This window comes from Sparus aurata, chromosome 8, assembly GCF_900880675.1.
Source record: "Sparus aurata chromosome 8, fSpaAur1.1, whole genome shotgun sequence".
Lineage (NCBI taxonomy): Eukaryota > Metazoa > Chordata > Actinopteri > Spariformes > Sparidae > Sparus > Sparus aurata.
The window spans coordinates 35,252,717-35,279,424 of record NC_044194.1 but is presented as its reverse complement, the minus strand read 5'-3'; the positions used below and the strand labels follow the sequence as shown (position 1 = coordinate 35,279,424).

The window sequence follows — 26,708 nt, the reverse complement described above, 5'->3', positions numbered from 1 at the left end:
TCCGAGTTACCAGTCTTCCTCTGGTAGCCTGATTGTCAGGCATTCTCTCCGGTTTTCCCAGTTAAAGTTACTTTGTGTGAGCTCAATGTTCTGGTAGAGAAGCATTGATCACATTGATTAGGCTAGAAGATTAAACTACATTCATCCCCAAGGGTAAATTAGCATGGTGCAGCAGAAAAATAGTAGGATTCAGCAAAGGCAAAAGCATATAAACACCAGTAGAACATGAATGAAGCAATAAAAGGAGTGTGGAAATTAACAGGTGACATTACATGATTTCATGTTTACTTAAATACATGCACAGGCATTTCACTCCTTGGAATCAATCAGCCTGTCAATTTGTTGTTTGACCCATAAACAGAACAGGGTGGGTGAAAGTTATATTTTAAATGATTTAGCCATTTAGTGCCATTGACCCACATTCTCTCAGGTGTAGCAGGTAATTAACACAGAGGCTTTGCCTACTTTGAAAGGGTTTAGAATGGAGTAAAATAGATAATATTAGCTATGATTTGCAGGCAACATCCATTTACTCATAAACATGCATGTGAATGAGTGTGAAGTCTCACAGTGAGAGGGTTTAAGACTCACAATCTTTTTTTTTTTTTTTTTAACAGGATAGGGTGGTCCAATTATTGAAAAGCTATGCAGAATCATGCAAATAAAAAGCGTGATTTTGGTTTTAGTTCCATTATATATTTATTTGTTTGTTTATTTGACAGGGACAGTGCACAGCTTCTTTGCTGTACCAGAGTTAGCTATACAAATTTTCATCTGTAATCCCTGGGCAGGAGACAGCGAATTACATCTCTGTTAAGAAAATGAACACTGTAGTATAAAAACACAGTAAAATAACACATCATCATCATCAGCAACAATGATGACAATGATGACAACAATGACAACAACAAACAACAACACCACAACAATAAAAAAGAGGTTTTACAACATTAAGAGACATCATGTGTTGGCATTTTTGTTTGATGGGTACATGATTGGGTTGAGTTGTACTGACCCCTACATACAAAGCTTTCCTGCAAATCTAGTTCAGCATTTCCCTACTGAAACTAGTACTGACTTAAGGGGCTTATTCTTAACATTATTCATGCAATGTGCACTTTGAAGAAAATTATTGTCTTCTCTTTCTTTTTCTGTGCAGATTGACAGCGACGTCATCGTGCTGATGGATGATGCAACTCTGGCAAATTACATCCCTTACTACGGAGACCGAATTGCCCTCTTCAGTTTCTGCGAAAGTGTCCTCTCAAAATGATGAAATAGATAACATCAGTTTTGCTGCTTACAACAATGCCTGCAATGCCAGATTTGGACAATTTAATCAAACTCTACTTCAGAATTTCTTTCAGTAACAAAGAAATACTTGCAATTTTAGCACATAACAATCAGATAGTAATAAGTGTCCGTACTTTGAAGAGAATTTGTAGAAGACTTGGTCTATTCAGAAGGAAGAACCAGTCTGACATGGGCGAAGTGCTGGATTGTGTCCAGCATGAGATCATGACAAATGGACAGATGCAGGGTTACCGTTGGCTACACCTTCGTGCAGTTCAACGGGGATTTGTTGTGTCACAAGATACCATAAGACGCGTCATCAAATTGGTAGATCCACAAGGTGTGGAGTTAAGACGAGCACGACGCTTGAGAAGACGTCAGTACAGCTGCAGAGGGCCAAATGCGCTTTGGCACATGGACGGCAATGATAAGTTAAAGCCCTACGGCATTGCCATCAATGGCTGTATAGACGGTTTTAGCCGCTATGTGTTATGGATGGAGGCCTATACCACAAACAGGGATCCTAAAGTAGTCGCAAGCTACTTTATCAAAACAGTTTCAGGCATAGGTGGATGTCCAGAAAGGACTCGTGCAGACAGGGGCACAGAAAATGGTTGTGTAGAAGAAATGCAGATGTTTCTGCGAAGAAACCACCCAGACAGTTTTGCAGGTGAGAGAAGTTTCCTTTATGGAAGAAGCACAGCAAACCAGCGCATTGAGGGATGGTGGAGTATCCTCCGCAAACAGAGTGCGCAGTTCTGGATGAACTTGTTTGAAACCTTCCAGGATGATGGGCACTTTACAGGAGACTTTTTGGACAAAAGTCTTATCCAGTTCTGTTTCCTTAATCTTGTTCAGGTAAAAATCTTTCCTCGCCTTCTGAAATGAGTTGGTAATAAAAGTAGCGTAAGTAATAGGGAAAACGTCCCTAGTAAGCCCACCAAATCCACTTTATAGACATTTTTAATATATACTGCCCCAATTTAAGTGAAAAATGTTAGTTCAAATGAAAGTCTAATCTCTCATTTGAAGTGTCAATAATTCATATGTACCAGTGTCTAATATTTTTATTGTTTAATTGGTCAAAATATGTCAAAAGTCTGGCATGGGTTTAATGGTACCTAACATACCCTTTAAGGCCACAGGTGTTCTGAATAAGCCCACTTCATGATTTGTTGATAAATAAATATATATATTTAAAAAATCTTTAAAAAAACAATACAAACTTTTCTATTAAAATCTGTAATCTCTTTGCTGTCAATAGCTATTTTCATTTTGTCTCCGCTCCTATCCTACAGCCTGTAAATGGCAATTGAAATAGCCGTGACCAGAGGTTTTGCTGTGTTGTGAACACAGAAAAAGCTAAATTACAATTGAAAAATAAATTAAAGCTATTCTCAAATGTTGATAAAATTTTCCCATCTACTCCATCCATCCAACTTTTTGCCAGAAATGAGAGATTTTGCATTGTTCCCTCCCTGTACAGTCATGTTTCTATAATGTGTGGCCATGAAATGTAGTTCTTTTGGGTTTTAGTCATCTCAAATTAAAACTAATCTGAAAAGTAAAGATTAAAAAAAAAATATCGCTAAGATTAGGATAGAATATAGGCCTATCCAGAATTAACTGACCAACGCAATATCACTGATATTTAAATATGGGTATTAATTATCTGAATTGTGGAGCTGAATCATCAGCTGAGGTCAAAATTATGGAGGAAAACGGTTCGAAGGTGAAAAGGGAGAAAATCCCCATTGAAACACAGTCAAGTGGGCTTAATGGGAACATCATTGAATGTATGGTTAAAAGTCAGAATATTTTATTCTACGCAAATGACATTACATTTTTTAATCTATAGATGGTATACTAATATAACATGAAAAGTCTAAATTGATCATGCAGAGAAGTAATTAACTATAGTCATTTACATCCACCCCAGACAGTGGGATATTGTTTTGCTTACGTCACCTTTAAGCCCACCTGGTAAAAATGTTAATTAAAATAAATAAATATTAACATACACATGTATTGTCTATTTAACAGTAAAATAATATAAACTGGATACAAAAATGTAAACTATACCTGCTTATCATGCTTGATGTCACTGTAATGAGCCATACTATACAGCTACTGTCTTGATGAAACGTGTGGTCTGCTTGCTTGCATGCCAAAACCTATATTTTTAATATCAAAAGAAATATTATTTCTAATTCAAGTAACTAACAAAACATATGTCTTGTCATGTCTATGTCATGTAATTTGTATTCTTTCATTACTAAAACTACAATAAATATATTATTGTTGTCCAACTGATGGCAAGACAAGGTGATCCCCCCCTTGAAACCAGTCCGATGCAGTTTGGTGCTCCTGCTATAGGCCTTTTCTTTGCCAAGCCACAAAAGTTGCTGTAGGTTGTATTGAAAATGCAGAATCACCGCGCACTGCCTGTAAAGTATTAGGCAACATTTTGTGTGCACGTGCTGTTTGGTGGAAGTGCTATTGTGTTATTGCTGCTTAGTTTTACATTGATTATTGTTGACGTATTGTGCTTTTTCTGTTCACTATTGACTTATTTGATGTGGGCATACAATGATAACGCAGTAACCTAGTCCTCAATTTAGACAGGCAGCATTTACGTAGTACAGGACCTATTTCACAAGTTTGTACTCTGTATTTACTGTGCTTCTTTTTATGCAGGATGAACTTGACGAGGTTGTTCACACATGGAATTCACACAAAATCAGACCAAGATCAAGTGATGACACGTCGCCGGGTCGGCCAGTTGTGATGTACTCATTCCCAGAGTTGCACAGTGCTGAGGATAGACTTAAACCTATTGCCATGGAGGAGGTCACTTTGTGTGAGGAAGAGTGTACTCCCAAAGGCCAGTTTCCTTGCGATGAAACTGTGTTTGAACTGTGTTGTCTACTGATGGAGGAGAATGGATGGGATGCTCCAGCAGATCCACTTGCTGCAGCTGATCTTTACATCATGTTAAGAGAGGAAATACAGCAAAATATTTGATCAATGGTACAAATCCAATTTTTACTAAATACAAATGAAAACGTAGTTTACCCCAGTCACATAATGCGATAGCAGTTGCCTTTTCTTGTAAGTACTCTATGGAAGTGTTGCTGTGCTGTAGCTTATGTAAGAATGTAATTAATGCATTTTGGGTACAGGCAAACAAAATGCCAACTCTTTTTATTTGGTCATGTCCAAAGCCATGGCGAAGATAGTTGGGGTGGCCTGAACTGTATGTGCTTCCCTTGTCCCAACCGAACAATTCAGCATTTCTGTTAGTTGGTTATATTTTTTCAACAGTGGGATACTTCTAAGGACATCAAGACATCTAAGGACATTAAGGACATCAACACCAGTAACTCTAAATCTTCAGAGACAGAAGTGTAATCTGTAGTTTGCTTGTTAGTTTGAGTATTCACGAGTATTAAAAAACACAGAAATCTGTTGTACTTCCAGCCAAGCTAATAATGAAAAGTGGAGATAAAGTTTGAAAGAAAAAAATTGCACCTCAAGACCCCTAGCTTTCTTGTAAGATTCTGCTGCTGCTGCAAAAAGGGGAGAAATGAATGTATTATTATTATTATTATTATTATAAGTTTTATTTCTCAAAAATGTATTGATAAGAAATCTAGGCCTTGATATTCCATGTATTCCTGAGAAATGTTTGACCCTCAGCAACATAATTTTCATGTTGTATTTCATGTTTTCTTTCAAAAACAAGTTTTTATGTTACTTTTTCAGGTGTCATTAACACCATTATATGCTTTTCCTAGGTAAATCCCTAGCTCTGTTTAATGGTGGATAGTTTGCACTTGGTACTGGTGTTTACTGCACCATTAAATGAGTCCATTGTTAATTGGTAATTTCAGAGCCCTATTCTCAGAATGTCAATGCAAAGCACTGTGCTTTTCATTTGTGTAAATTGTGAAATGACTATAAAATGCTTCATAACATTCTCGAATAACTGTGTTTTAAAACGTACTTTTTGCACATATGGATAGGGAGCTTGATCAACATTACTTCAACATTCAACTGAAGACCTGAATACAAATGTGGTGAAAGAAGTAACATTTTATTCATATAAAAAGTTTATATAAAAAACATTTTCTTGGTAACAACAATAATAACATGGTGAAATCTTATATCCAGATAGGCTGTTCTGTCAAGAGCATATAACCAGAATGGCTTGATTTTTTTAAACTAACATTTCAATGTTGAAAGTAACATTTAACATTTTACTGTTAAAGAGCCTTTACAAGAGATCTCAACCAAAGCGGTGCTCATGAGCTAAAGGTGGTCCCTGCATGAAAAATTCTACATAATGCATACAGTACATGAAGCATACAATTTCGTTTTGATGATGAAAAGTAAAATATGTTTAGCCTTGGATAGTCTCAGTGTCTTTATCATAACATACCTTCTACATCAGTGTCCAAATGTCAAACACTTAACAGGCAACATTTGCAATTCAACAAGGGTCTGTGTTATAACAAATACCTCAAGAGTCATCCATAAACATAGAATTAGGCAAGTGTAAATGCTTAAGAAGTCATGCATACAGCTATACTAAAGCTATACTCCACACTTGCTTATCAAGGCTTAACAAGGAAATACTTTCTGGTGTTGAATAAAGATTAACATGACACCTGAGAACATGAGAATTTGCCACAAGGATGACTGAACGATTACAGCCCTTTAGCATTGCTATTATCAAATTGGTTGATCCACAAGGTGCGTAACATAAGAACTCAAAAGTCAGTAAAAAGTGTCCAGAATGAAAAGAGATTACATCAGTTTTGCTGCTCACAACAATGCCTGCAATGCCAGATTTGGACAACTTAATCTATTTTAGACATTCTGTAGAAATACATGTCATTTTAGCACACAACATGTGCCCCAACATTAAAGAGAATTTGACCTGACCTGGAAGACCTGGTCTGTTCAGAAGGCAGAACTAGTCTGACATGAACAAAGTGCTCACTCAGCATGAGATCACAACCAAGATGTAGAGTTACTGTTGGCTATATACTCATGCAATTCAACTGGGATTTTGGTGTCACAAGATACTGTAAGATGCATCATCAAACTGTGTGATTAACAAGATGTGGTATTAAGGACAATATGACACCTGAGAAAACATCAAAATAGCTTTAGTATTTAGTAAAAGCTACACTTCAGACTTGCTTTCACTAACTAGGAAGTGGTATTTCCTTAATCATCGAAAGTATCCAAACTTTAAAGACCTGAATTCAAAGAAACCCTGCAATGGAATATAAAGCTACATTAAGTGTGAGTAAAGCAAAAAGTTACGGGTACAACTGGGCAGATTACATGGCAAGTAACTGCCAGCTTTTAGATTATGCCAATACTTAGTTCAGACTTTAGTAGAAAAAATGGATGAACTAGTCTGACTTGAACAAAGCCCCTGCTTTTGTCCAACATAACATTCCAGTCAATGGAGAGGTATGGGTTGGCTACACGTTCATGCAATTTAATGGTGGTTTACACAAATATTTCACCTGAGTAGTATATAATTTTGCAACTTACAAAAAAGCAAAAAGGAGAAAAATACAGTTTCATTACATTGTAGCTGTCTGAACACAGCAGTGATGAAGCATGCCACTGTTGTTGCTGCTGTTGGAATCTAAGCCCTCAACCTTCTTAGCAGCATGAAAAGGCCTTTTTAATTCCTAACAGTGGATTGTTGTAGTAATGGTTGTGGGAGTCTAAACAATGTCCATTACCCAGACATTGCTTTCAAGAACTGCATTAAATTCTGAACGGAAATCCGGGAAGTTCTCAAAGCTGTCAGCTAGCTGCAGAATCTTCCCACACGTGTGACCAATCGGTCTTCTTGTGAACTCTGTCATCTCTTCAAATTCCACGTAGATGCTGTCTGTAACAACAAGATCAGATCCGGTGCAGAACCGCAGAAATTTCTGAAGTTTACTTTCATCAAGCTCTCTGATAAATCTTTTCAGATGATTTCCCACTTCCTTTTGTTTTGGAGTCAAATCAAGGGCAAATTTCAACAGTTTACAGACCTTTTTTGTTGTTGGTTGCAGGTCAGAGAACAACTTGGTCAGTGCCTCTGGACTGAGGGAGAGATGATTATTGGTGATCTCCGTCCAGCAGTCAATCACAAACTTCGGTGTTTGGACGAGTTCTTTGTGCGCTATTTCATCAAGTATTGTAGGAAGAGTCTCAGCAGTGATTCTCCTTCTACAGCCATAGCTGTCGAGAACTTCCACAAGATCATCAGAGTCAACTGTAGCGAAATCACTCATCGCTTGCATCAAAACGTCACGTTCCTGGCTGCTCACAAACTGCAGAAAATGTGCTTTAAGATCACTGTACACATTGTCAAAAAGCACCTGTTCAAGGAAGGGGAGTGCAAGTTTGTTTGGCAAATATTGACAATCTTGGTAACCCTTCAGAAGGATTCTGCCAATTGCCTTCCATGTTGCAGCAGGAAAATCATGGCAAAGGAAGGGTACTTTAACTGTCCTACCGAGTGTGCATCGCTCGTAGAATTCATGCCAGAAGCAGCTGAGAACATCTCTTAGTACCCCAGATCCGCTGCCTGCTTCTTCTTTGTTGTCTGGAAGTATTCGTATCACATTCAGTGCTTTATTCAAAATCTCTGCATCAGAGAAAGCAGTAATCATGTCATGGAAAGTGTTAGCATGATGTACAGTGACTGTTATCACATCATCTGGATGAACTGGACTTGTGGGCATAGGAAAACCCTCATAGATCAATGTGTCCTCTGGGTCTTCTTCAACGCCGAGATGGGGACCAAAGGTAACTTCAGATATTACAGACATTTCTAATGCAGGCTGGACTCCATCAAAATCAACCATGACATCTCCCAGTTGTAGTTCTACTGTAGTGATTTCACTGCCACCGCTTGCCGAGACAAGGATCACTTCAGATGTCTCACTAGTGTCATCGTCATGTTCTTTTGGCTTGGTTGCAACGTAAAAGCGTAACATTGTCAGCCACGCAGTCTCATACATAGTGCCAATGGAAAGGCAATTCTCATCAGTAAGGCAGTTCTGTTTGAAGTCCCACAACTCAAACTCAAAATCTGATTCAGATCCTTTAGGAGATATTCCATCAGGAAAGAAAAGTTTCTTTCCTTCTTCAAGGACGTCTTTAAATCCAGCATTATTTGCCAATTGAACTTTTCTGGTCCCACCTCCCTGCTTTGCCCTCACCTGTTTGGCTATGTTACCGTCACTATGAATCCATCCTATCTCTACATTTCGTGTTGTTTTTAGCTTCTTATTCTGTGTTGTTCTTGTGTCCGCATGTGATGCGTTTTCCTTTGTGCTTTCCTTTCTGACTTTCATCTTCTCACAAAGTTTTTCTAAAAGCCCTTGTTTTCGCTTTGGGAGGGACTTTTTACTTTTGCAGAAATTGAAGAGGGCAATTCGGTCTCCGTAGTAAGGGATGTAATTTGCCAGAGTTGCATCATCCATCAGCACGATGACGTCGCTGTCATTCTGCACAGAAAAAGAAAGAAAAGACAATCATTTTCTTCAAAGTGCACATTGCATGAATAATGTTAAGAATAAGCCCCTTAAGTCAGTACTAGTTTCAGTAGGGAAATGCTGAACTAGATTTGCAGGAAAGCTTTGTATGTAGGGGTCAGTACAACTCAACCCAATCATGTACCCATCAAACGAAAATGCCAACACATGATGTCTCTTAATGTTGTAAAACCTGTTTTTTATTGTTGTGGTGTTGTTGTTTGTTGTTGTCATTGTTGTCATCATTGTCATCATTGTTGCTGATGATGATGTTGTGTTATTTTACTGTGTTTTTATACTACAGTGTTCATTTTCTTAACAGAGATGTAATTCGCTGTCTCCTGCCCAGGGATTACAGATGAAAATTTGTATAGCTAACTCTGGTACAGCAAAGAAGCTGTGCACTGTCCCTGTCAAATAAACAAACAAATAAATATATAATGGAACTAAAACCAAAATCACGCTTTTTATTTACATGATTCTGCATAGCTTTTCAATAATTGGACCACCCTCTCCTGTTAAAAAAAAAAAAAAAAAAGATTGTGAGTGTTAAACCCTCTCATTGTGAGACTTCACACTCACTCACATGCATGTTTATGAGTAAATGGATGTTGCCTGCAAATCATAGCTAATATTATCTATTTTACTCCATTCTAAACCCTTTCAAAGTAGGCAAAGCCTCTGTGTTAATTACCTGCTACACCTGAGAGAATGTGGGTCAATGGCACTAAATGGCTAAATCATTTAAAATATAACTTTCACCCACCCTGTTCTGTTTATGGGTCAAACAACAAATTGACAGGCTGATTGATTCCAAGGAGTGAAATGCCTGTGCATGTATTTAAGTAAACATGAAATCATGTGATGTCACCTGTTAATTTCCACACTCCTTTTATTGCTTCATTCATGTTCTACTGGTGTTTATATGTTTTTGCCTTTGCTGAATCCTACTATTTTTCTGCTGCACCATGCTAATTTACCCTTGGGGATGAATGTAGTTTAATCTTCTAGCCTAATCAATGTGATCAATGCTTCTCTACCAGAACATTGAGCTCACACAAAGTAACTTTAACTGGGAAAACCGGAGAGAATGCCTGACAATCAGGCTACCAGAGGAAGACTGGTAACTCGGAGTGTATCTGTGATTTCAATCCCATGCTGATCAACGGTCAATAACTTTACATTTCTGCTTTTCAGTGAGTTACACCACAATATAAATAGTTTGCACAGTAGCTCTATTCTGGACTCTCAAATGATAATACCTTTATACTGCCCAAGTAATAGCTAATAAGCTGATTGTCTTTCTTTTTTGCCAGTAGCGTTAGCCAACGCTAAGAAATGCTACTAGCAAAAACAGAAAAGACAATCACTTTCTTCAAAGTGCACATTGCATGTTTGCTACTAGCTATAGCTTTGTAGCAAACGCTAACGTTAGCAAACGCTATAGCTTTGTAGCAAATGCTACTAGCTATAGCTAGTTGCTACGCTACTGATGTTTGTTATAACCCCGGTCTGGATTTAGCATCCTTCATATCCGTAGCCTTTCTTTGTTCCTACAAACGCAAGGCACCAAACCAACGTGTATTTCTTTTGCACTCACCTTTTGCTCTTCCATTACTGCAATGGCTTCCTCTGGGACCCCTCGAACACGCAGAAACTCCAATAAATCCGACATATTCAGGTTTTTTGTGTCTTCCCTCCTTCATGTAACTCTCATGTCACTCTCTCACTGAAGTTGGTTTCTTACAGATAGTTTACCCATAATTCTCACTTCATTCTGACTTTTTTCTCAGAATTCTGACTTTAATCTCAGAATTCTGACTTCAATCTCAGAATTCTGACTTTAAAGTCAGAATTCTGACTTTAATCTCAGAATTCTGACTTTAATCTCAGAATTCTGACTTTAAAGTCAGAACTACAAAAAAAATTCACATGTGGCCCTAATCCTCTTCCGTATGAAACTGTGTTGAAATGTCTACTTAAAGCCTCTCTTTGTGTCTGTAGCACTTGGAATGTTCAACTACACCTGCATAGGTACTGCGATGTGGAACAATTGAGAATACCTGCCAAGTACGCCTACATTTATTGATTATGTTAAAGGTTGAATATGCTGTGGTGTTAAACTAGGCTGGCAACTAATGTGTTTTATTTCTCTCTTAGAGAAAGGACCAGGCCAGCCACTGTTTTGTTGTTAAATCATAGGTCTTTGTGAATTCAACTTGTTTTGGTTCTTTTTCTTTCTTTTGTTTTTGTGTGTTTCTGGGGCCATTTGTCAGTTGTAATTCTGAGTGAATTAATGTAAATGCGCTGATGCTGGTTGTTCTCCTCTCTTACATGTGCTCTCCTTCTTAGGCTGTCTCTGTATGAGGCCGGATTCACATGGGTGTACTGCTCCTCTCCTCGGGGTGACCACACGGTTGAGACAGACTGGAGGCAAAATAACAGGCACACCGTTTGGGCTTGTGAGCCGGCCAAAGAGTAGTAGGTACGTTACGTTTTGAGTGGGATTGAGACACCGAAATGGATGCCAATAAGATTCTGAATGGAAAGTTTGATATTAAACCGGCCTGGGTCCCCCTCTCTCTCACCCTGTTTCCTGTCACCTCTTCAACTGTACTATGAATAAAGCAATGAAAGGCCAAAACATTACTTAGAGGAGTCATCACCTGGTTTTTTACATATCCAGTCCCTCTTGGATCGCTTTGGATCAATTCTTAAAACTTATTAGAACATTTAAAAAAAAAAAAAAATCAAATATAGAGCTTGTTCTGACACTTTTTCATACCGTGACTTTCTCACGCAAGATTATGCGCAAGGTTTTGACCGGTCCGGATGTGCATTGTATTAATATGTAATGAGGCGCGTGTTGATTGGCCGCAGGAAGGACAGAGCCGGAATGGGATATAATTCCGAGCTGAATGGAATATACAGGTCATGAGGTTTTCTATCTTTGGTAACTTTGTTTGTCTTCAATGTCTGTAATTATGACAGTTAATCTACACACCTGCAAGAACCCTAGTGTTTTTCAAATGATTCTTTATTTTTAGGGCCCGAGCAGGGAACCTGCAAGAACCCTATTGTTTTTCAAAGTATTCTGTATTTTATTAATTTTTTTCTTTGTCCTAAATGATCACATTTGTCACTGCCTGAACATACCCCAAAACTCACCAAACTTTGAATACAAGTCACACCTGGAAAATTTTATAATCTATTGTCGTTCTGAATTTCCACCACCAGGTGGCGCTGTTATTAACCTTATAGCAACGCGTTCAGTGAATTGTGCCGAATCTCATGGTATAGGCCCCGCCAATTTCCGCCTGCTGTTTTTTTTTCCACAAATTTGCGAAATGTCAAACCTTCTTTTTCAAACTCCTCCCAGGGGATTTCACCGATTTGCACGAAACTTTGCACACAGCATCTGTAGAGGTGCTATAGAATGGCCTTTGTAACTCACACACCAAAAATGACCAGCAGGTGGTGCTATTTTCAATGCAAAAGCGTTTTTCATTCATAACTCCCACTTAATATGTTGCACATTATTAAACCTCATACCTATGTGTTCCCTGAATTCAGCTGAATTGTGTGGTGAAGGCCATGCCTACTTTCGCGGTAACTTTCCATTTGGAAAATCGCGACTAAAGAAACACTTTTTAAAGTTTTCTTCCTAGGCGATTTGACCGATTTGTACCAAACTCTGCATGTAGCATCTGTGGACCTTCCTGACATCAACAAATCAAAATTTTGATAGTCTAAAAAAACGGCCAAAATGACAAATTCCCGCACATTGGCCCTCATTTATCAAACGAACGTACGGCAAAAAAACGTGCATATGACCATTTCCACGCAAACTTCGGCATTTATCATTTTGGACGTGAGCAGGAGCTACGATCAAATCTCACGTCAGGTCTGAGCTCATGTATGCAAATTTGAGTCTGTGGATTTGCGGTGCAGCACAGCAAAATCTGGCTGAAAATAATTAACAAACCTCAGCTGTCATTAAGCATAAGCAGTCACATTAAGAACAGATCAAAACAGATTCTTAAAACGAATAAAACTAAAACTAAACTAAATACAACCCAAGAAAAAAATAAAAATTCCTCATTCAGACAAGGGATAAATGGAACTTAAAACAGTGTTTACAATTTCAACAATTTTGATTGGGTAGTAAACTGCTGATACACTTTATTTCTGTCTTTCCTTTCGGTTCAAAATCATTGCAAGAAATCTGTCATTGTGTTATTGATGCAGACTCCCTGTCAGGGGGGGCCACGGGGGTTGCCCCCCCCCCTAGAACCGCCCCTGGGCTGGGGTCTCCCAGCCAACCATCAGCAGGACGATGCCAGCAGTGTTGGCTTTAATAAAATCCCTCTCCCGAAAGTACATTCGGTTCCCATACAATGATGCCCAGCAATCTATGATTAAAAGGCAATTTTATGAGATTGCTGGGTTTCCAAATGTGGTTGGAGCAATTGATTGTACTCATGTGCGTCTGAAGGCACCATCCATGAATGATTACGCATTCATCAATCGCAAAAACTACCACTCGATAAATGTACAGGTGATTTGTGATGCCAAGCTATCACTTTTAAACATGGCGGCCAGGGGGGACACACAATCTTTTATATTTCAAAACAGCTGTGCTGGCGCGCGGTTGCAGGAGGGCGCACTGCAGAGCCAAAGTCATCTCCTTGGCTACCCTCGATAAATTGCATTAAACTAAACAAGGTATAAGATGATTAACATTTTGGTATGGTTCTTCTAGGTGACAAGGGTTATCCTCTAACAGAATACCTAATAACCCCGCTGGCAAACCCCGCTACAGAGCAGGAACGCAGGTTCAACAGTACGCAAACACGCACACGGGTCACAGTGGAGCGCTGCTTCGGGTTGCTGAAGGGCAGGTGGCGCTGTCTCGGACCAGCAGGGGGAATGCTGCTGTATACCACGGAGAAAGTGTGCAATATCACTTTGGCCTGTTCAGTTCTGCACAACATTGCACTGGTGAATGGAGTGCCCTTTGATGTGCCGGCGCAGCCAGATGAGCCAATGCCCATGGAACCGTGGCAGCACAGCCTCCACTGGGGGCTATACAGAGGAGACAGGAGACCTCATTCATCGCCTTTAAAACGTAAAGTATACCTTAAACTCTTGCAAATGCTCTGCAGTATTTAGTCAGTAATGTTAAGTATTGTTGGTGAAATTGGCCAAAGGCATACTAAAAACAGACAATGGACAACATTTAGTCATTTCAACATTTTATTACGGCTTTTTTAGAGTTTCATTTATTTCTTTTAGTGTATCATTTATTGCCTCAAGTGCGCCGACAACTGAGGCCAATAAACTGCATATCTCCACTTGTCTCTCCAGGACCTCTGCTGTGATGAGGTTTGGTCTGGGCGCAGCACAGGGGGCAGAGGGCACGCGCTCACTCTCGGCAGCAGTGGGACCACTCTGGGGAGGAGACCTGGCAGACATCATGCTGGTGCCTGAAACATTTAAAAATACAATAAAAATGTATACCCATGTAACATGTGTAAGCCTAATTATTTGTAAGAAATGGTGTACAGTCAGAGTTTGGTAGATTTTTCAATGCAAGCAAAAGGGGGTTGTTAGTTACCATTCTGCTCTGGGTCTGACGCGAGTGCGTCTGTGTCACCTCCACCACTTGTGCCAGAGATCGACTCAGACCCAATCAATGAGGCAATTTTTTCCTCTGTCCCTGTCAGGATCAGGCTGGAGTCTGGTTGGCTTCCTCTAGTCTCCGTGATGCTGCGCCGGACCATTTTTTCTTGACCTAAATGTAAAGAATTGTCTTGATCAATTAGCAGGCATAAGCTTTTAGGCTGCGGATGAAAAGATTAATTTAAGTCGTTAGACATAGGTTAAGTTATTGAGAATTGCATTCAAACCTCAGCCGGAGTCCGTTCCTCTATGGCAACGCTGTTGACTGCCTCCATTATCATCTTCCACACAGCATTTTTATGGGCCCCTCTTATTCCACTCTTCAGACTGCCAAAAAGCACATCTTTATTTTGCTCCACCTCGGATGTCAGGATGCCGATCTCTGTGTCGGAAAAGTTTGTTTTCTTACCTGTGTTTCGTCTCCATGTTTGACCTCAGAGGGCGAGGCCTCCGAACCAGGAATATTTAAGGGCGTAACATGTTAATGACGATCGAATTCAGTCGCCGCATTTATCAAGGCCCGATTGTAGCGACTTCAACGAACTAATGAGTCACTGAGAGACTGAGGTTGGGCCTGATTGTCTGACGCGCTTCCTAAAATAATTCACTGCATTCGAAAATAAGTTTCAACTTTTTATTAACGAAAAAACGGAGATCAACTCATGATAAAATGCACGAACTCAAAATCAAAGTAATCACAGTGATCAAAAGATAAATAGCGGTCAACAAAAATACGGCGACCCAGCTCACCCTCTCTCTTTCTCAATGAGAAATGAACAGGTGCCTAAATTAACTAATAACCCCGCCCATATCAATGTGACCCGCCATCCCCTATTCAATATGACCACATAATAAAATATCATAACCAAAACAACCACCAAAAGATAACAGTATCCATTCACCTCGTGTCTAATAGAATAAAAACACCTACCAATTCATTCATGGCTCCTACACACCAGCCCCTAATTATTAGGTTATTATACATAATAATTATCCATGTACATATTAATAGGAGACACAAACCACAAAAAATCTTAACGTTCAGAGTCCATAGCTCATAGTTTGTCTTGTTTCTTCCAAAGTCACAAGTCAATAAAACCAAAATTCACTGGCAGTCAGAGTCATTTCAGCCATCATTCAGTCAACATCAAAGTCAAGTTGGAGGTCAAAGAGTCACACTGCGTAGTAGCCGTTCCTCATCCAGCTTCAGCTTCCTGTAGCAGGCAGATCTTCGTTACTGGACGGTCGAGGCAGCTACTCTTTGTTTTAATCCGCACCTGACGCACAAATCCTCTTCTGTCTGGAAAAGTTTGCAGTACTTTTCCCATGGCCCAAGAATTTCGAGGTGCTGTGTTGTCCACAATGAGCACAATATCTCCTACGATAATGTTCCGCTTCACTCCAGACCATCTCTGACGCTCCTGCAGTTGAGGTAAGTATTCTTTAACCCACCTTTTCCAGAATAAGTCTGACATGTATTGCACCTGCTTCCATTGTTGTCGAGCATACACATCAGCCTCCTGACAGTTTCCTGGTGGTAAGGATGGTACCGATTTCAACAGCAGCAGGTGGTTAGGCGTCAGTGCTTCCAGGTCATTAGGATCTGTAGATGCTTTGGTAATTGGCCGGCTGTTGATGATGGATTCCACCTCACTAAGCACAGTATGAAGACCTTCTTCATCTAGGTTTTGAACATTCAAAGTAGAGTTCAGCACTTTCCGCACAGATCTAATTAACCTCTCCCAAGGTCCTCCATGATGCGAGCCAGTTGGTGGGTTGAAACTCCATTTGATACCATTCTGAAGAAGTACATTGTTAATCTGTGTCTGATTCCACTGCTCAATGGCTATTCTTAATTCACGCTCTGCTCCAACAAAGTTTGTTGCATTATCAGAACGTAGTTCCAATACTTGACCCCGTCTCGCTATGAAGCGTCTGAGCGCATTAATGAAAGAGTCAGTGTCCAGTGAAGGTGCCACTTCGATGTGAATTGCACGTATGGCCAGGCAGGTAAAGATTACACCATATCTCTTCACTCTACTCCTTCTGCTCTTCACTTCAAATGGTCCAAAATAATCTACTCCGACCCGTGTAAACGGGGGTTCATCTGAAGTAATTCTTTCAACAGGTAAGTCTGCCATCTGTTGGGACACTGGCTGAGCATTTAGTCTTCGACAGATGATACACTTTGACAGAACTCTCCTTATGGCTGTGCTAGCACCAGTCATCCAATACCTCTCTCTCAGTTTGGATAACATATGGTTACGACCACCATGCCCCACTTAATGATGAATGTGCTTCAGGAGAATGTCTGAGATGGGGAAATTGTTTGCCAATATTATGGGATGTTTAGCGTCTGCAGGCATAGATGACCTGCTCAGTCGACCACCAACTCTCAGAACACCATCTTTAACTAGCGGGCAGAGTTTATAAAGGTGGCTGCAACCTTTCACAGTTTTGGCACTTTGCAGCCTGGAGAGTTCCTCAGGAAACCTCTTCCTTTGGCAGAATATGATAATTTCCAACTCAGCCTTCTCAAGCTCCTCCACTGACAGACAACTTGAAACTGCCTCGTCGTTGTAAGCGTCCATATCCTTCTCCAATGAACATTTTTTGCTGCAAATCCAGACCAGACTGTGTTAGATCCATCTTTAACTTTCTCCTCTTCTGGCAGCGGCCACATCGGCTGGATTGCGTGCAGTGTCTACATACCTCCATTGAGAAAGTTGTGAAACCTTGAGAATTTCTGAGACTCGGTTGGCAACAAAGATTTTGAACCTGGAGTTCTGATTCCTGATGTATTTCAGTACAGATGTACTGTCTGTCCAAAACACAGAATCCTGAAGATCCATGTGTAGCTCTCTTCTCCACAAGACATCAATGCGACTTGCCATGGTGGCAGCGATGAGCTCCAATCGAGGGATAGTAACAGACTTGAGTGGAGCCACTCTAGCCTTCCCCATGACAAAGGCGCTGTGTACTTGTGAGTGCACATTGTGTGACAGCATGTAAGTCACTACTCCGTAGCCATCTTCACTTGCATCGCAGAAATGGTGCAGCTGTGCCATGGTTGTTTCTCCAAAGTCTGAGGGCTTCAGACATCTCATAACCTTAAAGTCCTCCAAACGACACAGTTCCTGCAGCCAACTCATCCACTTTTCAGCCACTGAATCAGGTATGATGTCATCCCAACTAAGTGTTCTCCTGCACAAATCCCTTAAGATTTGCTTTGCTGACAAAACAACAGGGCTCAGGATTCCAAGAGGGTCATAGATGGAGCTAACCGCTGAGAGAATTCCTCTCCTGGTGAGTGGCCTGTCCTTGATCGCGATCTTAAACCTGAAGGTATCTGACTGAATACACCATACTACACCAAGCACTCGCTCTACAGGTAGCTGACCCTGATCCAGATCCAACCTTTTCATATCCTTGGCTCTGCGATTTTCAGGTATTGCGGCCATGACCCCACGTCTGTTGCTTATCCATTTTGTAAGCTGGAAACCACCTTTTGCACAGATGGAGATGAGGTCCTGATAGAGAGATATTGCTTTCTCCTCTGAAGCCACTGACACCAGGCAATCATCAACATAGAAGCAATGTAGAACCGTGTCCACCACTTCTTGGCTGAAGTGTCCTTTGTTATCTTCTGCACATTTTCTGAGAGCAAAATTAGCACAGCTGGGGGAAGAAGTTGCTCCAAAGATATGCACCATCATCCTGAAGTCAATGAGGTCTTGATTTAAATTCCCATCAGGCCACCAGAGAAACCTCAATAGATCAGCATCTTCAGCAGGGACTCTTACCTGGTGAAACATGGATTCAACATCTGCCATTATCACCACCGATTCTTTCCTGAATCTGGTCACCACGCCAATCAACAAACTTGTGAAATCAGGTCCTTGCAGAAGCTGAGCATTAAGAGATGTTCCTTGGAAACTCGCTCCACAATCAAAGACAACTCTGATCTTCTTTTTTGTCGGATGGTAAACGCCATGGTGCGGGATGTACCAGCTTTTGCCATCACAGCGTTCCAATTCCTCCTTGGGCACCTTCTCAGCATAACCTTTGGTTACCAGATCGTTCATGAAGGCATTATAGTCTGCATAGAATAATGAGTCTTTCTGAAGCCTCCTCTTCAGGTATGAAGCACGATGCTCAACAATTTTCCTGTTATTTGGCATGTTCAGTTCTTTGTTCCTTAATGGTAAATTAATCTGGTAGTGACCATTCACTTGTTTTGCTGAATTTGTTACCATTTCCATAAATTTTTGATCCTCTCTTGACATTCCATGTTGTTCATCCTCACTGCATTCAGGGAAATCTGTCTTGAACTGCTGCTGCCAAAGTTCCTCCAAATTCACAACTGAGACTCTGTTTATTGATACCTCTGGCTGCTCACAATCCATTGCTTGCTCGCCATCTCCTGTTAGAGGTCCATTCACAGTCCAGCCCAGCATTGTCCTGATTGCATAGGGTCCACCATTTAAACTGTGAATGACTTCCAGTGGTTCCAAAGCCTTAGGAACATTTGTCCCAATCAGCAGCTCAATTTCTGCATCAATCTCAGGCAGATGTACAGATTTCAAATGTGCCCATCTAAGAAAATCCCTCTCTCTTGGAATGTTCCCCTTGTGGACAGGTATACGCTCCTGTGTATATGTCTTGGGCAGTTCACAAAAGTTGTTACCTTCTAAATGAGCAACCTCCAATCCTGAGACAATGTGGCTACTCACAACTTTCTCTTGGCCCATGGTCCGCAAGAGAATACGTGTCCTCTTTCCTGTGAGGCCTAGTTTGTACATCAGTGCCTCTGTACAAAAGACTGCTGTACTTCCTTGATCTAGGAATGCATATGTAGTAATGATCTTGCTGCCTTTCTTGGACTTAACTTGCACAGGAACAATGGAAAGCTTACAATACTCATCACCAGCCCCAGTTAGCCCACTTGACACCAAAGTGCTGTCCACTGCCACCTCTGATTTTCTTCCTTCCTGGCTAAAGTTCTTTTCATTTGGAGAAATGTGAAGTATGGTAGGATGTTGGAGACCACATTTTGCACAGGTGATACGTTTTCTGCAATCTTTGCTGACGTGTCCAATACACAAACAGCCAAAACAGACACCTCTTTCCCTTAAGAAGCCTATCTTCTCTTTGTGGGTTCTTTTCTCCAACTGGTGGCACGAATCTAATATGTGTCCCCCTCCACAGCATATACATGTCCTCCTTGAATTTACAGTTTGTTCCTTCCCTTTAGTTCCAGGTTGAGTTTTGTTCTCCACAGGACCCACAGTGGTGGCAAAGCTTGTTCCTTTAATGCCAGAATGAGGCTGTGGTTTGAGCTTGTTTAGACCTTTATTTGCTGAGTAAGAATCCTGTATATTTCCAAACACTGGGTCAGTCAAGATTTTCACTTGTCTCTCAATAAAATTGGTGATGTCAATGACAGTAGCTCTCTGATTGCGTCCCTCGTGCAGTTCATAGGCTACAGTTCTCCATTTGTCGCGAAATTTATAGGGCAACTTCCTTATAATGGTAAGCATATTGGCAGGCAGATCTAGCTCGTGCAAATATTCCACCCCCTCCATGGCATTAGAACAGCCTCTGAGGAAAAGGCTGTAGTCCTGGAGAGCTTTTATGTCTTCTGTCTTGATAGGAGGCCATGAAAGAGCCCTTTCCATGTATGCAGAGGCAACTCGCTGCTCATTTCCAAAATGCTCTCGTAGTAAGGCTTTAGCTTTAATGTATCCTCTTTCTGGGTTAAGGTGCTGGCAGCTTCTCACCAGTTCCTTAGGGTGACCCCTAGTGTACTGCTCCAGGAAATACAGTTTATCGCTGCAGTTCTTAGTATTTCTCTCCACACCATTCTCAAAAGCTCATATAAATGTATTATATTTGAGTGGGTCCCCATCAAAAAATGGGATTTCTCTCTTTGGTAATGATGAGAGGCATTGCTGTTGAATTAAGAGGGTAGTTATTTCATTTTGCTTTCTCATAATTCCCAGCGTATTGTCTTGATTCTCATCTCTTGATGCAAATCCTGCATTCAATGTGTATCCATATTGAGGTTGTGTATTCTCATTTGCATTGTGGTTCACAGAATGTTGTTTGGGTTCATTAGGTGACACAGGCTCATAGTGAATGAAATGAGGTGCAGCTTTCTCTTTAGGCCTTGTTCCTGGATCCAAGCAGTCATGTTTAGTAGCTTTGAGAGTTTTTGTTAGTGATTTTCCTTTTTCCAAATAAGAGTTCATTCCATCTGAATGCCTTGTTATGGAACTCTTTCCACTTATGATGCTGTGACACCTTAACACATTTAATTTTGCCACATGTGCTACAATGTCTTCATCCATTTTGAGCTGCTCCTTTTTCTTCTTCAGACGTTCCTCCTGTTCTTCCAGTTCGTGTTTGTCCTTTAATAGTTTCTGTCTTGTCATTAATGCTGCCAAATCAGCCTCTGCTTTCAGACGTGCAGAAGAAGCTGTAGAAATGGCAGACCTTCTTCCAGTATCAGAGTTTTTGCTTCTCACATTTGATACACTGTCACTTGGTGTTATGTCATCTTGCATATCCTCTGTACTGATTATTGTTGCAGCTTGTGTTGAAACTTGAGGTTCATCCTTGGTTGGACATCGAAGCACTTCCTCATTTATTGCAGATTGAGGCAAACTGAGGCTGTTATTTTCTTGTGGTTCCTCTGATTCACTCTGCCACCTTTTGACATTCTCTTTAAATGTGTTACTGTAGTTCATGATGCTGGAAAACCATTCGTTTTGTCTATTTTGTTCATCCTCCATGAGTAAAGGAATCAAAACCTCATGTGACATGGTAGCATTTTCACAAAGTTGAATTAATTTTTCAAAATTGGATTGAACATATGAAACATTTTCCTTTGTTTTCATGAGAGCTTTTATTTCTGGTATGAGTGCTTTCATTTTATTCACAGTGATTTTGCGTTCAATTTGAAGCTTCTCAATTTTATTTGCCCATGCCTTGGCTGTGAGTGTGGTTTGTCTTTTGCCACGCCCAAGCTCCATTTCAACATCAGCATTTATTTCACTCATTTTCCTCCTTTAATTTCCTTTTGATTTTTTTCAATATATTGTTTGTGCATTTAAAACACATCCACAGAGACAAACGAAATCCATCCAACAAATATCATCCATATCATACACAGCAGCAACTTCAGAGACAGAGACGTTGACTTATATTTCACAGCATGGAGTCAATTCAGCATCGGAGTGCATCGCGCAGAGGATCCCAGTCCTCAATCAAACAGGCAATTGTTCCCAATGAACAAACAGCAGTCAATATGCAAGCCGCAATCCTTCCATTAATTTACAGCATCATTGCGCAAATCCACAGGTGAGCTTACCTGGCTGTAGTTCGCTTTGACAGCGGCTCCTTAAACTTATTTTAACAGCCAGCGCCTACCTCCGTGCTTCATCTCCGATGTCTGTTTAATTTCATCCTCTTCCTATTTTCGTCCTCTTGATCTCAGCTCCGTTGCTCCGTTCGATGATATTTGTATTTAATGCCAGTTTTTGTTGACAAAATGTAGCGATTTCAACGCACTAATGAGTCACTGAGAGACTGAGGTTGGGCCTGATTGTCTAACGCGCTTCCTAAAAGAATTCACTGCATTCGAAAATAAGTTTCAACTTTTTATTAACGAAAAAACAAAGATCAACTCATGATAAAATGCACGAACTCAAAATCAAAGTAATCACAGTGATCAAAAGATAAATAGCGGTCAACAAAAATACGGCGACCCAGCTCACCCTCTCTCTTTCTCAATGAGAAATGAACAGGTGCCTAAATTAACTAATAACCCCGCCCATATCAATGTGACCCGCCATCCCCTATTCAATATGACCACATAATAAAATATCATAACCAAAACAACCACCAAAAGATAACAGTATCCATTCACCTCGTGTCTAATAGAATAAAAACACCTACCAATTCATTCATGGCTCCTACACCGATCATTCGTATGCTGAGATTGGTCAGATACGAACGTTTCATAAATCACACGTGTGTCCTGTCGTACGACCAATTCTGCGCTCAGATCTGCACCCGTTTTCACGCAAGATTGATAAATGAGGGCCATTGTGTTCAAAACGGACACTTTTGTTAATTGTGTTCCATGGCATGATGAACTTTTGTGCAAAATTTGGAGCAAATCGGCCAATGGATGGCGCCTTTATGGCTAAATGACCAACAAAAAAAACAGCTGAAATATCCTCACTTTTGAGTGGACAGGCTTTCTTCACCAGAAGGCAGTGCTGCCTTGCTAATGGATACAAACCTCTGTTGAAGAGTTTTTTAGGGTAACACAGTGGTAGTCCTCTCAGTATTTGTTCTTCATGTAGATTGCAGGGAGTTCTTCTGACTTCAGCACACATCATTTAATACCAGCGGGAGCAGCCCACCAAATTATAAGAAGGAACAGCTTCCTCAGCGGAAGGTGTTGCATGAACAAGCCTGACGGCAACATGCCCCAACACGTGTGGACTGCGAGGGCCTGTTCATCGCTGCTTGCAGCTTGAATTTTTTTTTATTTTTCACCAAACAAGTCAGTGCAACATATGCACAGCAGACATATTTACATTGGAGTGAACAAAAATATGCTCACAAAACAGTAAACTGAGCCGAAAACAAATAAGACAATTAGTCAGGTTCATTATATTTAGATTTGAACCTTTGTGGGTTTTTTTGGGGGATTTGCTAAACTATACATTTTTGGAAAGGTTGGTGTATAAGGAGTCAGAAAATCAATGTTTGCATTTGCCCAGATGTCTATGTGGCGGCCATATTGAATTTTTAAAAATGGCCGCCATAAAACTTTAATTTGTAATATCTTGGCTTCTGAATAAGCTGGAATGTTGATTTTAACTGCTAAACCCACATTTTCAGGGTCAGGGAATCCAATTGTGCTAGTTACAAAGCTACAAAATGTTACCATATTAACCCATAGATGCATAAGTGGGTAAAAAATTACCCGTGTGGTTGTTTTCTTGCAGTTTTCTTCTTGTTTTGTGCAGCCATTCCACATTTTATTTTCGTGCCAGCCTTCCATGGGCCGACAACACAGGAAGGTTCTCACTCATAGGCAGGGCAACCTGGCTGCAGGTCTACCTCAAAGCAGATGAAGATATTGTCAGTGCTCTGCAGATGCTTTTGGATGAAGCAGATGTGACAGGAGGAATGCTGTCAGCCCTTGAATCCTTTATACGCTATACTGCCAAAAGTATTCGCTCACCTGTCTTGACTCGCATATGAACTTAAGTTACATCCCATTCTTAATCCATAGTGTTTAATATGACAGCCATAACAGCTTCAGCTCCTCTGGGAAGGCTTTCCACATGGTTTATGAGTGTTTATGGGAATTTTTGACCATTCTTCCAGAAGCACATTTGTGAGGTCACACACTGATGTTGAATGGGAAGGCCTGGCTCTCAGTCTCCGCTCTAATTCATCCCAAAGGTGTTCTATCGAGTTGAGGTCAGGACTCTGTGCAGGCCAGTCAAGTTCATCCACACCAAACTCTCTGCTTCGTGCACTGGTGCACAGACATGTTGGAACAGGAAGGGTCAATCCCCAAACTGTTCCGACAAAGTTGGGAGCTGGAATTGTCCAACATCCCTTCAATGGAACTAAGGGGCCAAGCTCAGCTCCTGAAGAACAACCCCACACCATAATCCCCCCTCCACCAAACTTTACACTTGGCACACTGCAGTCAGACAAGTACCGTCCTCCTGGCAACCGCCAAACCCAGACTCGTCCATCAGATTGCCAGATGGAGAAGCGAGATTCATCACTCCAGAGTACATGTCTCCTATGCTCTAGACTCCAGTGGTGGCGTGCTTTACACCACTGCATCCGACGCTTTGCATTGCACTTGCTGATGTATGGCTTGGATGCAGCTGCTCGGCCATGGAAACCCATTCCATGAAGCTCCCTACGCACTGTTCTTGATCTAATCTGAAGGCCACATGAAGTTTGGAGGTCTGTAGCGATTGACTCTGCAGAAAGTTGCAGAAAGCGACATCTGGGCACTATGCGCCTCAGCATCCGCTGACCCCACTCCTTCAGTTTACGTGGCCTACCACTTAGTGGCTGAGTTGCTGTCATTCCCAATCACTTCCACTTTATTATAACACCACTGACAGTTGACTGTGGAATATTTAGGGACGAGGAAATTTTATGACTGGACTTGTTGCACAGGTGGCATCCTATCACAGTACCATGCTGGGATTCACTGAGCTCCTGAGAGTGACACATTCTTTCACAACTGTTTGTAGAAACAGTCTGCATGCCTAGGTGCTTGCTTTTATACACCTGTGGCCATGGAAGTGATTGGAACAGCTGATTTCAATTATTTGGATGGGTGAGTGAATCCAAATAATGGGATACTTCTGGCAATATAGTATATGTGCAGCTTACTCACCAAGGGGATCAACTTCAAGGCAATCCCTCAACTGTGATGGCATCTCTTCCGCAAACATAGAGCAGAAAGTGACAAGCTCCCTCCAACACCTTGAGCTCTGAAGTAGCACATCTTGAGAGTCCATGTACAAACAAGAGTATGGGCACAGGCAGCCATTGCTCCGCAGCATCCACAGCTGGATCCTCTGCAAAAAGGATACTTCAAACACTTGGATGGCATGCTCAAACCAGTGACCACAGAGGTCCTCCCAGCCCCAAAGGCCATTTGTCCAATGCAAGTGTAAATCTGACAGCTCTTCTGGGAGGTGCTCCTACAGAGCTAAGGACTTAGCCTGTACTGACATGTGTCAGTGCAGCAGCCAGTGATGAACGACAATGACGATGACCATGACGGGGACGATGATTATGATGATGTATAGACACTGTTTAATTAAAAAGGTTGCTTCATCATACTGTGGTCTAAATGTGCATGTCGATAGTTCCAGAACGTCCAAGTTTTACATTAGCTAATTTTAAACGCAAAGAAAAAACTCTTCAATAAAAGGAACGCAACACTTTTGTTTTTGCCCCCATTTTTCATGAGCTGAACTTAAAGATCTACAACTTGTTCTATATACACAAAAGATCCATTTCTCTCAAATATTGTTCACAAATCTTTCTAAATCTGTGATAGTGAGCACTTCTCCTTTGCCGAGATAATCCATCCCACCTCACAGGTGTGGCATATCAAGATGCTGATTAGATGGCATGAATATTGCACAGGTGTACCTATGGGGCTGTCCAGACGAAAACGCTCTTTACTGTAATTAAATATTACATCGTATTGGCCGATCATCCGAAAACGCAGCCCTCGCGTTCTCATGCGGACAGCAAATCTGTATACTTTCCGAAATGATGACGCCATCGCCCCACCCTTCGACCTCTGAACCCCATTTTCGTCTTCTTCTTGTTGTGTTCAGATTCTCCGTCTACTGTCTGTTTGCGTGCAAGCTTTATGCGCACGCTCCGACTCTTCCGCTCTGTTTTTGGTGAATTTCAAGTGCCACCTATAGGCCTGGAATATGAACTACAGTGTTTTGAGTCGTTTTCGGTAGATCCGTCTGGATGCAAATATTCTTGAAACGATACCAAGGAAAGACAGAGAAAACAGTGATCGTTTTGGTACGTGTGGACAAGGCCTTACACTGGCCACAATAAAAGGCCACTCTGAAATGTGCAGTTTTATCACACAGCACAATGCCACAGATGTCGCAAGTTTTGAGGGAGCGTGCAATTGGCATGCTGACTGCAGGAATGTCCACCAGAGCTGTTGTCCGTGAATTGAATATTCACTTCTCTACCATAAGCCGTCTCCAAAGGCGTTTCTGAATTTGCCACTACATCCAACTGGCCTCACAACTGCAGACCATGTGTAACCACACCAGCCCAGGACCTCCACATCCAGCATGTGGATCCTCCAAGATCATCTGAGACCAGCCACCCGGATAGCTGCTGCAACAAGCGGTCCGCATAACCAAAGAATTTCTGCACAAACTGTCAGAAACCGTCTCAGGAAGCTCATCTGCATGCTCGTCGTAACCGACTTGAGTGGACAAATGCTCACATTCGATGGCATCTGGCACGTTGGAGAGGTGATCTCTTCACGGATGAATCACGGTTTTCACTGTTCAGGGCTGATGGCAGACAGCGTGTGTAGCGTCGAGTGGGTGAGTGGTTTGCTGATGT

General features: G+C 41.1%; 1 protein-coding gene across 5 annotated transcripts; it reads right to left on the bottom strand.

The window, feature by feature from the left end:
* Positions 1 to 3,441: 3,441 nt before the first annotated feature.
* LOC115586241 (uncharacterized) lies at positions 3,442 to 8,444 on the bottom strand. 5 transcript variants are annotated; one of them, XM_030425089.1, is made up of 3 exons: positions 7,062 to 8,444; positions 3,972 to 4,270; positions 3,442 to 3,467 (listed from the first exon to the last, which is right to left on the bottom strand). In XM_030425089.1, exons 1-2 carry the CDS (start codon positions 8,334 to 8,336, stop codon positions 4,145 to 4,147), a joined length of 1,401 nt encoding a protein of 466 aa, XP_030280949.1. In that variant the 5' UTR covers positions 8,337 to 8,444; the 3' UTR covers positions 3,442 to 3,467; positions 3,972 to 4,144. The 5 variants fall into 5 exon arrangements, with proteins under 5 accessions (XP_030280949.1, XP_030280952.1, XP_030280950.1 ...); XM_030425092.1 differs by having other exon boundaries at positions 7,362 to 8,444; XM_030425090.1 differs by lacking the exon at positions 3,442 to 3,467 and having other exon boundaries at positions 3,856 to 4,270.
* Positions 8,445 to 26,708: the final 18,264 nt, after the last annotated feature.